The sequence below is a fragment of the Lupinus angustifolius genome, chromosome LG15, assembly GCF_001865875.1.
Source record: "Lupinus angustifolius cultivar Tanjil chromosome LG15, LupAngTanjil_v1.0, whole genome shotgun sequence".
NCBI classification, from domain to species: domain Eukaryota; kingdom Viridiplantae; phylum Streptophyta; class Magnoliopsida; order Fabales; family Fabaceae; genus Lupinus; species Lupinus angustifolius.
In genome coordinates, this window is record NC_032023.1 from 1,734,448 (window position 1) to 1,748,225 (window position 13,778).

The window sequence follows — 13,778 nt, forward strand, 5'->3', positions numbered from 1 at the left end:
TCTTACTTTGTTTGTTATCAAATACACCTAAACAATGGTTTTATTTATAGCCAAGAAATGAGACATACCCATCATTCCATTTCAATATAAAAGAAGAAAAAAAACTATTTATTTCCACTTAGAAGTTCAATAGATTATTAATTATTATTTTTCATTTTTACTATACAAATAAATAACATCAACACCAATCAACCCTAATTTATATTATCATGTTGGTGGCTGCAATATTATTCTATTCAAATTAAGATTTTATTACAAAAATATAGTAGCACTAGTTGTATATAACTATATATCACTTAACTACTGAAATTCTGAGAAGTGTAAGCATCATATTCAACCTTGTGAATATTGGCAAAATCAAATTCACCATTTAAAAATAAAGATAAGCACTATCATTTTTGGCTTTGGTTCTGGAACATTCAGCATTGTGTAAGCATTAAGAATTTAAAATTATTATTTCCTAGTATTGCATTCTGACACCCAAAACAGAATAGTTGTTCCTTATTAGTGTTACTATACGTGTTCTATAAGTAGTGTTACTATATGTATCATTAATTATAATTAGTCAGAAAAATAATTAATTATTAATATTTTTATTTAAACAAATTTTTTTACCAATCATATGTTGGTGATACATGCATTGATACAACTTGTAAGACGGTAAATGTACTCTAGATTTTAGTGAGATAAATGTCAAATTATACAAGCACATCAACTTTATTTATATGAAAACCATTTACGAAAGTTGATAATGTTAAGAATGTTTCTAGTGTAGCTAGGTTGGTGGAAAATCAAATAAATATAATTCGGGTTAAATATGAGTTAGTCAGAATAATTTATTGTATAGATAAAAAACGTTATAGATGATAAGCTAGTAACAATTCAAATCATAATTAATAAGATAAATATAAAATATAAATAAATTTGAAAAAAAATAACGAAGAACACTGCTAATAAAAGCTTAGCTGAAAAATGTATGGATAGTAGTATGTTACAAATAATACTCCTCAAAATATATGGTTTGATTTAGTACAGAACAATGCAAATAATGTTATCTAAGAAGCTTTTGCTACTAGCTTTTTCAATTTTTCTTAAGAGGGTATAATGTTTTGATTTAAAGGCAAAACCAGGACACTAGAGGTAAAGAAGTGCTAATTCAACAACTTAGTTTTGTGTTATTCCCTATAGGTAAAGTCTCCAACATCCTTGTATTGATCATAGTTACATGATTTCATCGATTAGCTCATGCATCGGCTTACCGAATTTCATGTATTGGTTTCGTCAAAATTAATGTAAAAATTGATGACCATATCACATACTGAAATCGATATCGGGTAGCATGTAACTATGGCTTATGTTTCTTGTTATTATTATTATTATCAAGAGTCATTGAATCTTGGAACCTTTTAAACCACTGAGTTTGAGTCCCTTCAACATGAACTGGGTTGGTTTTGTAGGAGACCCGGATGGAGGGAAAGTGTTTTCATCAATTTCAATTGCAAATCATTGAATGAAATATGAATATTTTGGTTATTGTCATTTAAAAAAGTGAATAAGGCTTAAACCTATTTTTAGTCCTTATTATTTTTTATGATAATACTTAATTTTAATGATTTTAATCCTTCAATTTTATCTTTTGGTAATATTTTTTTAGTGCTATCAATGATATTTTCACCATTTAGGTAAGAAAATAATCACTTACGATTTTAATGCATAGTTAATTTTTAAAGAAGAATGCCCAAGTTTGAACTTTTAAATGGTTGTTTTCACTTACCATTTTTTTTATTTTTGAATATTAGGGTTTTATGACCCCTCAATTTGGAGATTATGTTTGTTCAAAATTTTTTTATTTATGTTTAAAAAATATTAGTTTAATTCATTTCTCGTTGAAACAAATTTAAAAATGAATTCTACACTCTTTGACCCTAAAATTTATCAACAACTTTTATACACTATTAAAATATAAAAAGAAATAATGTAATATCTATACACTATGTCACTATTAATATTAATGTAAAAATTTATACACAATCAATATATCATTATCATTCATTTGCATTACTCTTTTTGAAAATTTAATAATTTTAAAAGTGAATAATGAATAATAGATTGATAGTATATAAAAATCTTATACTATAAATATATACATTTTTTCTTAATAATTAATGAATTAAACGTATATTACATGTCAAAAAATACATGTATCATTGGAAATTGCATTTATTCCTTTTTATCTTTTGGGCACGAGTGCATTCTTTTACTTATTTATAGTTAATAGGATTTGGAATTATTATGCATGAATTATATTATTAAAACTTTAATTAAATTTAAAATTACAATAACTTATTTTCTTTTGTTAGTATAAGCAAAAATATCACCTTATAAAATAATAATCATTTTCAACTTGTGTCATAATAGGAATTTGGGCCTAGATATAAGAAACAATAGGAAAACCCAACTTAAGAGAAGAAAGCAAACTCTCTTAGATGAAGGATTATATCCTAGATTAAATTGCTTTTATTGTAATTCTTTTATATTTCTACTAGAGCCTTGCTCAATTCTATTTTGTTTTCTTATACCCTACCACATCAATATTTCTATCATTACTCTCAAGAGTAGAATATTAACATTTCACTTAATATGATGTTTACCACTAAAGTAATACATGTTTGATACTTTAAATTTAACTTAATAATCATATTTTACCTTATAGTAGTAGATGCATCTAACAAAGAAAAAAATGTAGAATATAAGAGATTTGCATACTAGTATTATATCATTCACTATTTATATTTAATAATTTTTTATACTATTCAAAAAAATAAGACAAATGAATAATATATGATGTACTAAGTTAATAGTATTGGCAATTAGAGTCGCCTTGCCCATATCCAACAATGCCCCCTAAAATTAGGGCGGACGCGGGCATGTTCGTTTTTAAATTTCATGCTCTGCCTGCCCTAAACATGGGCAGAGCGGATTTGCAGGTCGCCCTAAATTAAAAAAAAAAACTAAAAATGATCTAGTACATGAAATATTGCAAGATATTATATATTGTTTTTTATTTTTTATTTCACTGTTGAAACATTACAATATTTATGTTATCATACTTGAGATTACATGAATGCACAATGTGATATAGTAAGATTCAAAACACAAAACATAACACATTGTTTTGCATAAATCGGACATGCAATTAATTGCTAAGATATTATATTTTGGAAAATTGTGACATTGTATTCAATTGATGAGAACATGAATTAGTATTACCATACTTGACCCATCAAATTTGTTATTGTAGTATTCATTGATGTCCGTAGGCCGCCCTGCCCGCCCATTTGAAATGCATGTGGGCAAAAAAAACATATCAAACATGCATTTTAGAATGAATAAATACATTTTTCATACATGTTCGTCCAAAACATTTGGGCGAGCGGATGGGACCGGCATGACCCAAATTTTGAATGATAACTAAAATTAGTCTAAAAACTTAAACCATTAGAGAACCCCATGAGAGAACCCCGGAGAGAACACTAGAGAGAACACCAGATAGAATACTCGAAACCAACTAACCGGAGAGACCCTCACGACTCTCCCAAACATAGACCTCATAATTTTACCCGGAGTGAACCAAGCCTGGTGAGAATCCCGACCCCAACTAACCCCCAACCGGGAGAGTGACACCGATTCCAGTAGAGGAGACCGAGTTGCTTCAAAATAACTTTTCAAGCAGAAGAATCAATGATGGAGAAGAATGGAGAGCTTTTGAAAAATTCAGCACCTTCTACATTACAAATTTTCCAGATGATTACAACACAAGTGACATTTGGAGATTTTTTCAAAAGGTTGGAAGAGTTATGGATGTTTTTATCCCATTTAAACGAAATAGGAAAAGCCAAAGGTTTACCTTCATAAGATTTGAGAAAGTGAAGGATGAAAAAGAACTTGAATGAGAATTGGACAACACTTGGATTTCCAATATAAAAAAAATTCGCCAATATTCCGAGATTCAAGAGGCAGATTCTCAAAATTATCTAAGGATAATGCTCAGGAGGTGAAGGTTACTAACCAAAATTGGAAACTCAGAGATTTCAGAAGTTTTGCTCAAGTTCTCAGAGGGGATGAAAATTGAAGTATTCAAGAAACTAAAATACAACATATTGTTAGGAATTTGTGCTCATCTCTGTGGGGTGGTGATAATTTTTATTGGGCCTTTAAGCCGTTTGTCGGTAACTCTAGAGGTATTCTGAGTATAAGGAACAATGACACCTTCCTTACTGAGGACATCTCATGTGGGACAAACTTTGTTCTAGTTAAAGGTAAATGGGTTTTGCAGCATGAGTTTTCTCATATCATGAATGTTTATTGTCCTTGTGATTTGGATGGAAAGCATAACTTTTGGGATGAAGCTAAGAGTGTTTTTTTTGGGCCATCATGGTGATTTGTGTTGTTTAGTTGGTGACTTCAATTCAACTATTCAGCAGGATGAAAGAAAAGGCATTGCTAGTCGTGGTTATAGTAAGGATTGTGAGGAGTTTAAGCAATTTATCTTTGACATGGAGTTATTTGATCTTCCGCTATCTGGAAAGAAGTTTACTTGGTATCTCTCCAATAGGAAGGCTATGAGTAGGATTGACAAATTCCTAGTGAATGATGGATGGTTGACTAAATGGGGCACTCTCGTTCAATAGGCTCTTCCAAGTATATTTTCTGATCATTGTCTGATTCTCCTCAAGAATGATGTTTTCGATTGGGGTCCGACTCCATTCCGTACAAACAACTGTTGGCTTTCTGATCATAGATTTGGTCAATTAGTCATTGATGAGTGGAAGAAATTAGATTTCAGTGGGAGGGGTTCTTTTGTGTTAAAGGAGAAATTAAAGAAACTTAAAGTGGTCTTAAAGTGTTGGAATAAAGAGAAGTTCAGTATGTTGGATAGAAAAATTGAGGACACGGTGGTGGCTATCAATCTTATTGATGTCAAAGGTAGCACATTTAGTCTATCTGAGAATGGTGTCCAAGCTAGACAGTCGAATACTGCTGAACTATAGCGCCTTTCCAGATAAAAGAATAATCTTCTATGGCAGAAGTCTAGATAGAAATGGATTCGTGAATGTGACTTTAACTCTAAATTTTTTCATTTATCTATAAACAAATATCAGAGTTTCAAGAAAATTACCGGTTTGGATATTGATGGGGAATAGATTGATGACCCTATCATAGTTAAAAATCACATTTCAACATTATTTGGGGATAAGTTTGATGAGAACTATCAGAGCAGACCTTATCTTGATGGTATTGATTTTAACTGTTTGTCTGATGAGAATAATGCTTTCTCATCTGCAAAATTTGAGGTTGGAGAAATCAAGGAAGCCATATGGAGTTGTGATGGTGATAAAAGTCTTAGACATGACGGTTACAATTTTACTTTCTTCAAAAAGTTATGGGATTGCCTTAAGGATGACCTGATCAGTTTGGTGAATGACTTCTATAGGTTTGACTTCTATTCAAAAGATTATCTCGAAGTTGCTTACTGCTAGAATTAAAAAGGTAATCCACTTGGTTATTTCTGATTGTTAGTCTGCCTTCATCAAAGGTAGATTTATCATGGATGGAGTGGTTGTGGCTAATGAGGTAATTGACCAAGCTAAGAAGAAGAGGAGATGAGATTGCTTCGTTCTGAAAGTGGACTTCGAAAAGGCTTATGACTCAGTGAATTGGGAGTTCCTCATTTATATGATAGAGAGATTGAGTTTTTGTCTTAAATGGAGGTTGTGGGTAAAGAATTTACTAGAAGTAAATTCTGTGTCCATTTTGGTAAATGGGAGTCCTACCAAAGAGTTCTCTATGCCTAAAGGTTTGAGACAAGACAATCCTTTAGCTCTTTTTCTTTTCCTTATTGTTGCTGAAGGTCTTAGTGGCATCATCAGAATGACAATAACAAAGAACATTTATTTTGGGTATAAGGTTGGTAGGGATGCAGTGTCTATTTCTCTCCTTCAATATGCAGATGACATCCTTCTAATTGGAGAGAATTCTGAGCATAATATTATGGTGCTAAAAAGTATCCTTAAATGTTTTGAATTGACTTTTGGACTGAAAATTAACTTTCACAAAAGTTGTTTTATGGGTATAAACTCGAGTAGTGACTTTATTATGAAGGCGGTGGATAAATTGTATTGTGTTGTTGGCTCCATCCCTTTTAATTTCTTGGGAATTCCTGTTGGGGCAAATCCTAAAAGGCTCTCTACTTGGAAGTATAAGCTCATCTCCTTTGGTGGTAGGGTCACTCTTCTAAAATCAGTATTATGTTCCTTACCTATCTATTTCTTTTCTTTCTATAAAGCCTCAGTTAGTTTGATGATTTTATTGAAAAAAATTCAAAGACAGTTTCTTTTGGGGAAGGGGGAAGAGAGAAAATGGATTCATTGGGTGAGATGGGAGAAAGTGTGCAGGCCTAAAGATGAAGGAGGTCTTGGGATTAAAAATCTATTCCTTTTTAACTTAGCTCTGTTAGGTAAATGGAGCTTAAGAGTGTTGTTTGAGGGAGACTCTTTTTGGGTGAAAGTCTTAAAGTCGAGGTATGTGGATGAGTTTTTAAGGTGTACAGAGATGGTGACTTAGAGTGCTTTAGGAGGGATTCTGCTTGGTGGAGAGAATTATGGAATCTTAGTTAGAACAGAGAAGGAATAAGTTGTGGTTAGATAAATGATGGTATCCATAAGTCTTTAGGTTGTGACTCTTCTGTGAAATTCTGGACTAATTTATGGGTAGAGAGTGATACTCTCAAAAGTTCTTTTCCCAAAGTATTTCAGGTGGCTTTGGATAAAGATGCAACCATTATTTCCTTGGGTGCATGGAATAACAGGTTTGGTCGTGGATTTTGAGATGGAGAAGGAACTTATTCTCTTGGGAGATGGAGAATTTTGAAGAACTCCTTAGACAACTCTATGGAATTGTGCCTAAACAACACTCTGATGACTCTTGGAATTGGATTCATGATACGAATGGAAAATAACCGGTTAGGAATGTTTATCAAACTCTACAAAAAGTGGATGGAAGTCATGGTCTTGCCTTCTTCAAAAGACTTTGGGCTTGTAATGCTCCGACAAAGATGAAATGCTTAGTATGGAAAATTGCCTTGGATGAGTTACCAACTAGAGTGAACCTTTCTCATAGAAGTGGACTAATTGCTCATGACACCCTTCTTTGCTCTCTTTGTGGTAACGAAGAGGAATCTACTAATCATTTGTTCTTCTCTTGTTATGTATATGATATTGTTTGGCAACAACTTTATTCTTGCTTTGGGCTATCCTCCATTATCATTATGACATCATGTCTACTTTTGCAATCCATGAAAGTGCTCTATGGTTGGAGAATAAGAAACAAAAATGGTGGATGACACTGATTTGTCACAATTTGGACTATTTGACACATTGGAAACAAAACTATTTTTGATATAAGATATTCCAAGTAGATAGGGTGATGAAGCTTATTTCTATGCACTCTTGGAGCATTCTCAATGTTCGCTTTCCTCTTTTTTCTTATTCACTTGTTAATTGGGTGAGACACCCATCAAATTATCTCTCACTTTATTAACTTAAAAATTATATAAATAAGAGTATTACTTATTCTCCTAATTTCTTTATCTCTTGATTAATAATATTTTCATTCCCGATAAAAAAAACTAACTACATATAAATCAGTAAGCAAACAAGGCATAGATATTAAATTCTATACGAATAAACAACGTGTTAAGTTTCCCACCGATGGAACTCTACCGACCCTTCTACAAAAAAAAAAACAGTGAGTAATATCAGCCGTTGGATCTAGGGATGGCCAACCAACGTACGGCTGAGATGTCATTACTGGTTCATCAGATAAGAGTCGCTTTTCCATAAACGCATCCAATAACATAACTCCACGTGGCAAGTTTCGGATTACAGTTAAAACGAAACACTCTTCTCTTCCTCTCCCTCCTTTTCCTTCATATCTTCTGCAACAAATAGTAAAACACACTATACTCCTAAACGCATCGTCGTTTATTATACTATGCTTAGAATAACCAAACACTATTATTAAAACAGTGTCGTTAACCCAAAAACGACACCACAAAAAAGAAAGAAAGAAAAGATACATAGAAGCATCAATGGAGTGTGTTGGAGTGAGAAACTTTACGTCAATGGCGGTTTGTTTAACATCTTCTTCTAGGTTATGGTTTCGAAGGAAGAATGTTACACGAACATCGTTTTGTGGAAATGCAATTGCGTTGCGTAATCTTCATCTTCGTCGTTATCGGTGTAACCGTCATCGTTTAGAGTCGTTTTCGTTTCTTGACGTTAAAGCTGGTGCAGGGAGTGAGAGTTGCGTGGTGACGAAGGAAGATTTTGCGGATGAGGAGGATTTTGTTAAAGCTGGTGGTTCGGAACTTGTGTTTGTTCAAATGCAGCAGAAGAAGTCTATGGAAATGCAATCCAAGCTTGCTGAGAAGGTTTTGTGGAATGTTTTTGTTAGAACCTTGTTTCGTTGATTTTGATTGTTGTGAATTTTTGTTAATGATGAGTTTCTTTTTTTGGTTGAAATTTCAATGGATAAGGTATTTTTGTTAGTGATGGAAGTTTACGAGTTTCTTTTTTGGGTTGAAATTTCAAAGAATATGGTTTTAGGTTTTATTCAGGATTTTTCTGCTTCTAGGTTACTATAGTTGCACCCCATGTTAGGTTATATAGAACCTATCATTAGCCTTCACATAACAGCTCAAGCTTTTGGGACAGTTGGTTCTTGATATTCTATTGTTTGAATTGTTATGTTGATTCTTGAGGATGGGAATGGATCTTTGATGGCTTTGTTTTTTGTCACATGTTCAAGTGAAAGTAAAAGGTAGACACAAAAGGGTGCACCTTTGCTGTCCCAAAAGTTGTACTATTTATTTTTTAATTTAATTATATTTTTTCAACCAATCACAGACAGATGGTATATGCAGTAATACAACTTGTGGGACATGCGCTCCCGACGCAAAAAGGTTACTTACTCACTGAAAAATGTGTGAAAGTTCTGTCATGACCTTTGTGTCTATTTCTTGTGCATGACCACTTGACAAAAAAAAGACATGATCGTATGTATTACCTAAATATGTTTGGTAGGCATCTCTCACGGATCACGTATCCTCAAGTTTGATGAGGAGTGCAGGTATGCAGAAAGTTAGGTGGGATAAGTTATAATTAGTGTAAAGGTGATGTTATATTGTTATGTGTGGAAAAATGTTTGTGTAGGATTGTTCTTTTAAGAAATTGCTCACTGTTGTCGATTTTAGAAGGGGTTAATTTCTGTAAGGAGTATAGATATATAACAGTAACCAACTTTGATTAACTTTTTTTGGTATTACCAAAGATATCCCTCACTATGGGTAAGGAACTAATCTCTTCCGAGGTGCGCGACTGCCCCTCCCAACAAGTGCCGCTCACAAGAATTGAACCGTTGACTGGTCATCCTGGGATTGAGGCTCCTTCCATGAATAGAAATGTGAAGTGAGGCCTCTTGTGGCATCCCATCTCCTTCAATATTTTCAAGCACAACCTTCCTTTTTAAGTATATGAGGCTCTCACCTAGTGGGGTCTGGGGAAAATAAATGTATGCACAAGCGAAGATGCTATTTTTTATATTTAAACCCATGACTTCTAGACTCCAGGTCATCAGGCAAGCAATGTTTTTGTCATTGAGTCGATGCTCACCATCTTAATATTATAATATTTGTAGTTTTGAATATATTGTTAATTTTCATGCACCAGTTTTGAGGGTTCCGAAGATACTTAACAAAATTGTATGTTTTTGTTTTTAAAGTTATGTTTACTTTCTGAGAACCTGTGCTTAACGACTGTTGCAGTTACCACCAATCTCTACAGGAGATGATATATTGGATCTAGTAGTGATTGGTTGTGGTCCAGCTGGTCTTGCTCTGGCTGCAGAGTCTGGCAAGTTAGGGTTAAAAGTTGGGCTTATTGGTCCGGATCTCCCTTTTACAAATAATTATGGTGTTTGGGAGGACGAATTTAAAGGTACCATTCTTGTTGCACCACTCTACTAGAATTATCTTTGTCTAATGTGTGCTATTTGTTCAGAACTTCAGATCTTTTGAGTATTGGATAAAAATGTTATAAATCAACTGCAACAATGCCACACATCTTACTTTTTTTCTGTTTCAGATCTTGGACTTGAAGGTTGTATTGAGCATGTTTGGAAGGATACCATTGTATATCTTGACAATAAAGACCCTGTTTTAGTTGGGCGCTCTTATGGACGTGTCAGTCGCCACCTTCTTCATGAGGAATTGTTAAGAAGGTAAAATTGTTTGTGATATATTTACTACCGCTATCATTTCTACTAATTGTAATTTAACTTCCTAGTTAATAATCATTTTATTTAATTTTAAAGATTTATAATTCTTATTAAATTTGCCTAGGTGTGTGGAGTCAGGTGTTTCATATCTTAGCTCCAGAGTAGAAAAGATTGTTGAGGTTAGCAATGGTCAAAGTCATGTTGTCTGTGAATATGATACTGTAGTGCCTTGCAGGTATACTATAATTTACAAACTTTTAAATTTATATGCAGTCATCTATTATATATTGAAACTTCTGCCATGTTATTATAGGCTTGTTACTGTTGCATCAGGAGCAGCTTCAGGGAAACTGTTGCAGTATGAGGTTGGGGGTCCCAAGGTGTCTGTCCAAACTGCTTATGGTGTGGAAGTTGAGGTAGGAGGTTGGCTCTATCATTTTGAGTTTTCTACCATGAGTTTAATGTTAGATTGATGTTAATGTCATTAGAAATATCCGATATCTCAACATTACTTCTCGTGTGTCTTTTCTCACATTTCCGAACGCTCTAGATTTCTCCCGTCCTGCATCTTTATGAATGTGTGACCTAGGCAAATCCCTTGGTTTGTGTTGTTTTACCATTTAATAGAGGCTGAAGCTGTCCAGCGACAAGCTACTTTTTTATTATCCTTATTCTTTGGTGGTGTCATTTTTAATAATAATACAATTGCAATTCTGTTTAAATCAGATCAATGTTGGTGTTTATTTTTACCATTCCTGTTTAATAGCAATACAATTTGTATATGAGTCTTTTCAAACCAAATAAATATCTATTGGTACTAATCTGAAAGCAGCAATATTAAAAATAACACAATGATAGTTTTGGTGAACAAGTCAGAATTTTTCCAAGTCCACTTAGTATCTAAATATTGGTATGTTTTCTGCCTTCTTTTTAACCGTATAACTTGTTTGCTCTTTCAATTAATAAAATGTGAAGTATATATAATGTGATAGCTGGTAATACTGACATTTTTTGTTACAATTTTAGGTGGAAAACAATCCTTATGATCCAAACCTGATGGTTTTCATGGATTACAGAGATTACATGAAGCAAAATGTTCAACGTCCAGAAGAAAATTACCCAACATTTCTTTATGTGATGCCCATGTCTCCTACAAAAGTGTTCTTTGAGGTTTGGTCACTGTTTTTTCAGTGCACTGTTTTATATCTTGATTTACAGTTCTGTTTGGATTTATGTAAAATTGTCAAATGCAGGAAACCTGTTTAGCTTCAAAAGATGCCATGCCTTTTGATTTATTAAAGAAAAAGCTCTTTTCAAGATTAAATACAATGGGTATCAGAATTACAAAAACTTATGAAGAGGTAATTGCACTCAAAATTCTGGGATTGGGTTTTGATTTTTTATTATTGATACATATTTTTTGTTAACGAATGTATAGCGTCAGTCAAATAAAGGCTCATTGATAGTATTTGTGACACCTATTTTCCATGATGTTTATGCTCTGTTATTGTCAAATGCCTTGTTTGTTTTCCACTTAAAAGCCTGTACTGTAAAGGAGAACAGTTTTAGAGTTCAAATCATGTCCTTGACTTTATAACAGTGTCTGTCATCCTCAAGTTACAGCTGTCCTTTAAGCTACAATACAATTTCTGAGATGATAATATGATATGTACAAGTTCTTTTAGTCAATCTAGACACATCTTGCATCTGAATCTGAATTTTGATTTCCTAAAATGATTTACTTCATCTATAAATTTCTGTAGGAATGGTCTTATATCCCAGTTGGTGGATCCTTACCGAACACAGAGCAAAAGAACCTTGCCTTTGGTGCAGCTGCTAGCATGGTGCATCCAGCCACAGGCATGACATGGTCATATCTTTTTTCTATGGATATATTTAATTTAAGCTATTTCTCTTACATATCGGTTTTTATCCAATAGGCTACTCAGTTGTGAGATCTTTGTCAGAAGCTCCACATTATGCTTCAATAATTGCTACTATTTTGAATGAGGATCATGCAAGGGACATTATTACTCATCAAAGAAGTAAAGAGAATCTATCTATGCAAGGTATTCAATTATATGTGTAAGCTAAAATCCTTATGCATAAAAGTTGCCCAGTTTCTCTAAAACTGTGTAAAAAGTGCCGTTTTTTTTATCCTCAAACTCTTCTATGTAGCCAAAATTGTAAATATTTGAGATATAGATTTTTTGCATATTCCAAATTTGAGAGCAGACTATATCAGACCTACCGTGGATGTGAAATTTTCCACTAGTATATGCATTTTTTATATTTTCCTTTCCCTTTCAGCTTGGCAGACACTTTGGCCACAAGAAAGGAAGCGACAGAGAGCATTCTTTCTTTTTGGATTAGCACTTATTCTGCAGCTGGACATTGAGGGCACTCGAACATTCTTTCGTACTTTCTTCCGCTTACCTGAATGGTATGGTCTTATTTTCTCTCCCTTATGGTCTATTCGAACATTCTTTTGACCATTCTTTCTCTCCCTGCCTCATTCTCTCGGGCATAGTTTAAAAACTTATTGGGCTACTCCACTTATTGCTAATTGGTTTTGAGACGGAACCTTAACAATACATGTTAATTGAACCACCAGATGAGAATAGGAGAACTGAGACATAAGAGTTTGACATAGTTCTCCAAATCACATGCCGTCATAGAGTTAGTTACACCCTTTGCCTAAGCATATGTGTACATGTTGACCTTGCAGCGAAACGATTAATATTTAATTTCCTAGTTCCTGTTAGAGAAACCAGTTTGCTATTTCATGATGCTAACCTGAATCCATTGCTTAATTTTTTTTCACCCCATTTTTCTGATAGAAATTGCTAAAGTATGGAATGAAGGTTAAATACTTTTTCCTTGCAGGATGTGGCAAGGATTTCTTGGCTCCTCACTCTCCTCTACAGACCTTATCTTATTTGCATTCTACATGTTCATAATAGCACCACAAAACTTAAGAATGAGTCTGGTCAAACATCTGTTTTCAGATCCTACTGGGGTAACTATGATAAAAACCTACTTAACCATATAGGACACTTCTATAACTTTTCTTCCCTTTAGGTACCCTACATTGAGAGTTGGGGACAGGTTAAATTACACTAGGAGGCGTAATAGAAGTTAGTAGGTTCTTCTATGTATATAGTTTACTACTAAAACCAAATATGCTCTTACTATGTTTATGTCCTTCCTGCTATTAAACTGCACCTGTTGTTGTTTTTGAATTATCCTTGTAGCCATCTTGGTGATATACTGACCAATAATGAACTATCCTGTTTACTATTTTTGATCGTGTGTGAGTCTCGATGCAACAGTAAGGTTGTCAAGTTACAGGTTTAAATTCTAAGAGCAGTTTCAATTTAAAATTCCATCAATCACTCGTCTCTCAAAAAATAATTTAGTTTAAGCCGACTCCATTGTTGGGA

At 33.5% G+C, this 13,778-nt stretch overlaps 1 protein-coding gene across 1 annotated transcript; it reads left to right on the top strand.

Annotated features, from left to right (window-relative positions):
- LOC109328578 (lycopene epsilon cyclase, chloroplastic) lies at positions 8,023-13,577 on the top strand. Its single transcript, XM_019562101.1, has 11 exons — positions 8,023-8,491; positions 9,884-10,055; positions 10,203-10,338; positions 10,460-10,570; positions 10,649-10,751; positions 11,362-11,505; positions 11,589-11,696; positions 12,099-12,195; positions 12,276-12,404; positions 12,646-12,778; positions 13,222-13,577. Exons 1-11 carry the CDS (start codon positions 8,150-8,152, stop codon positions 13,385-13,387), a joined length of 1,641 nt encoding a protein of 546 aa, XP_019417646.1. The 5' UTR covers positions 8,023-8,149; the 3' UTR covers positions 13,388-13,577.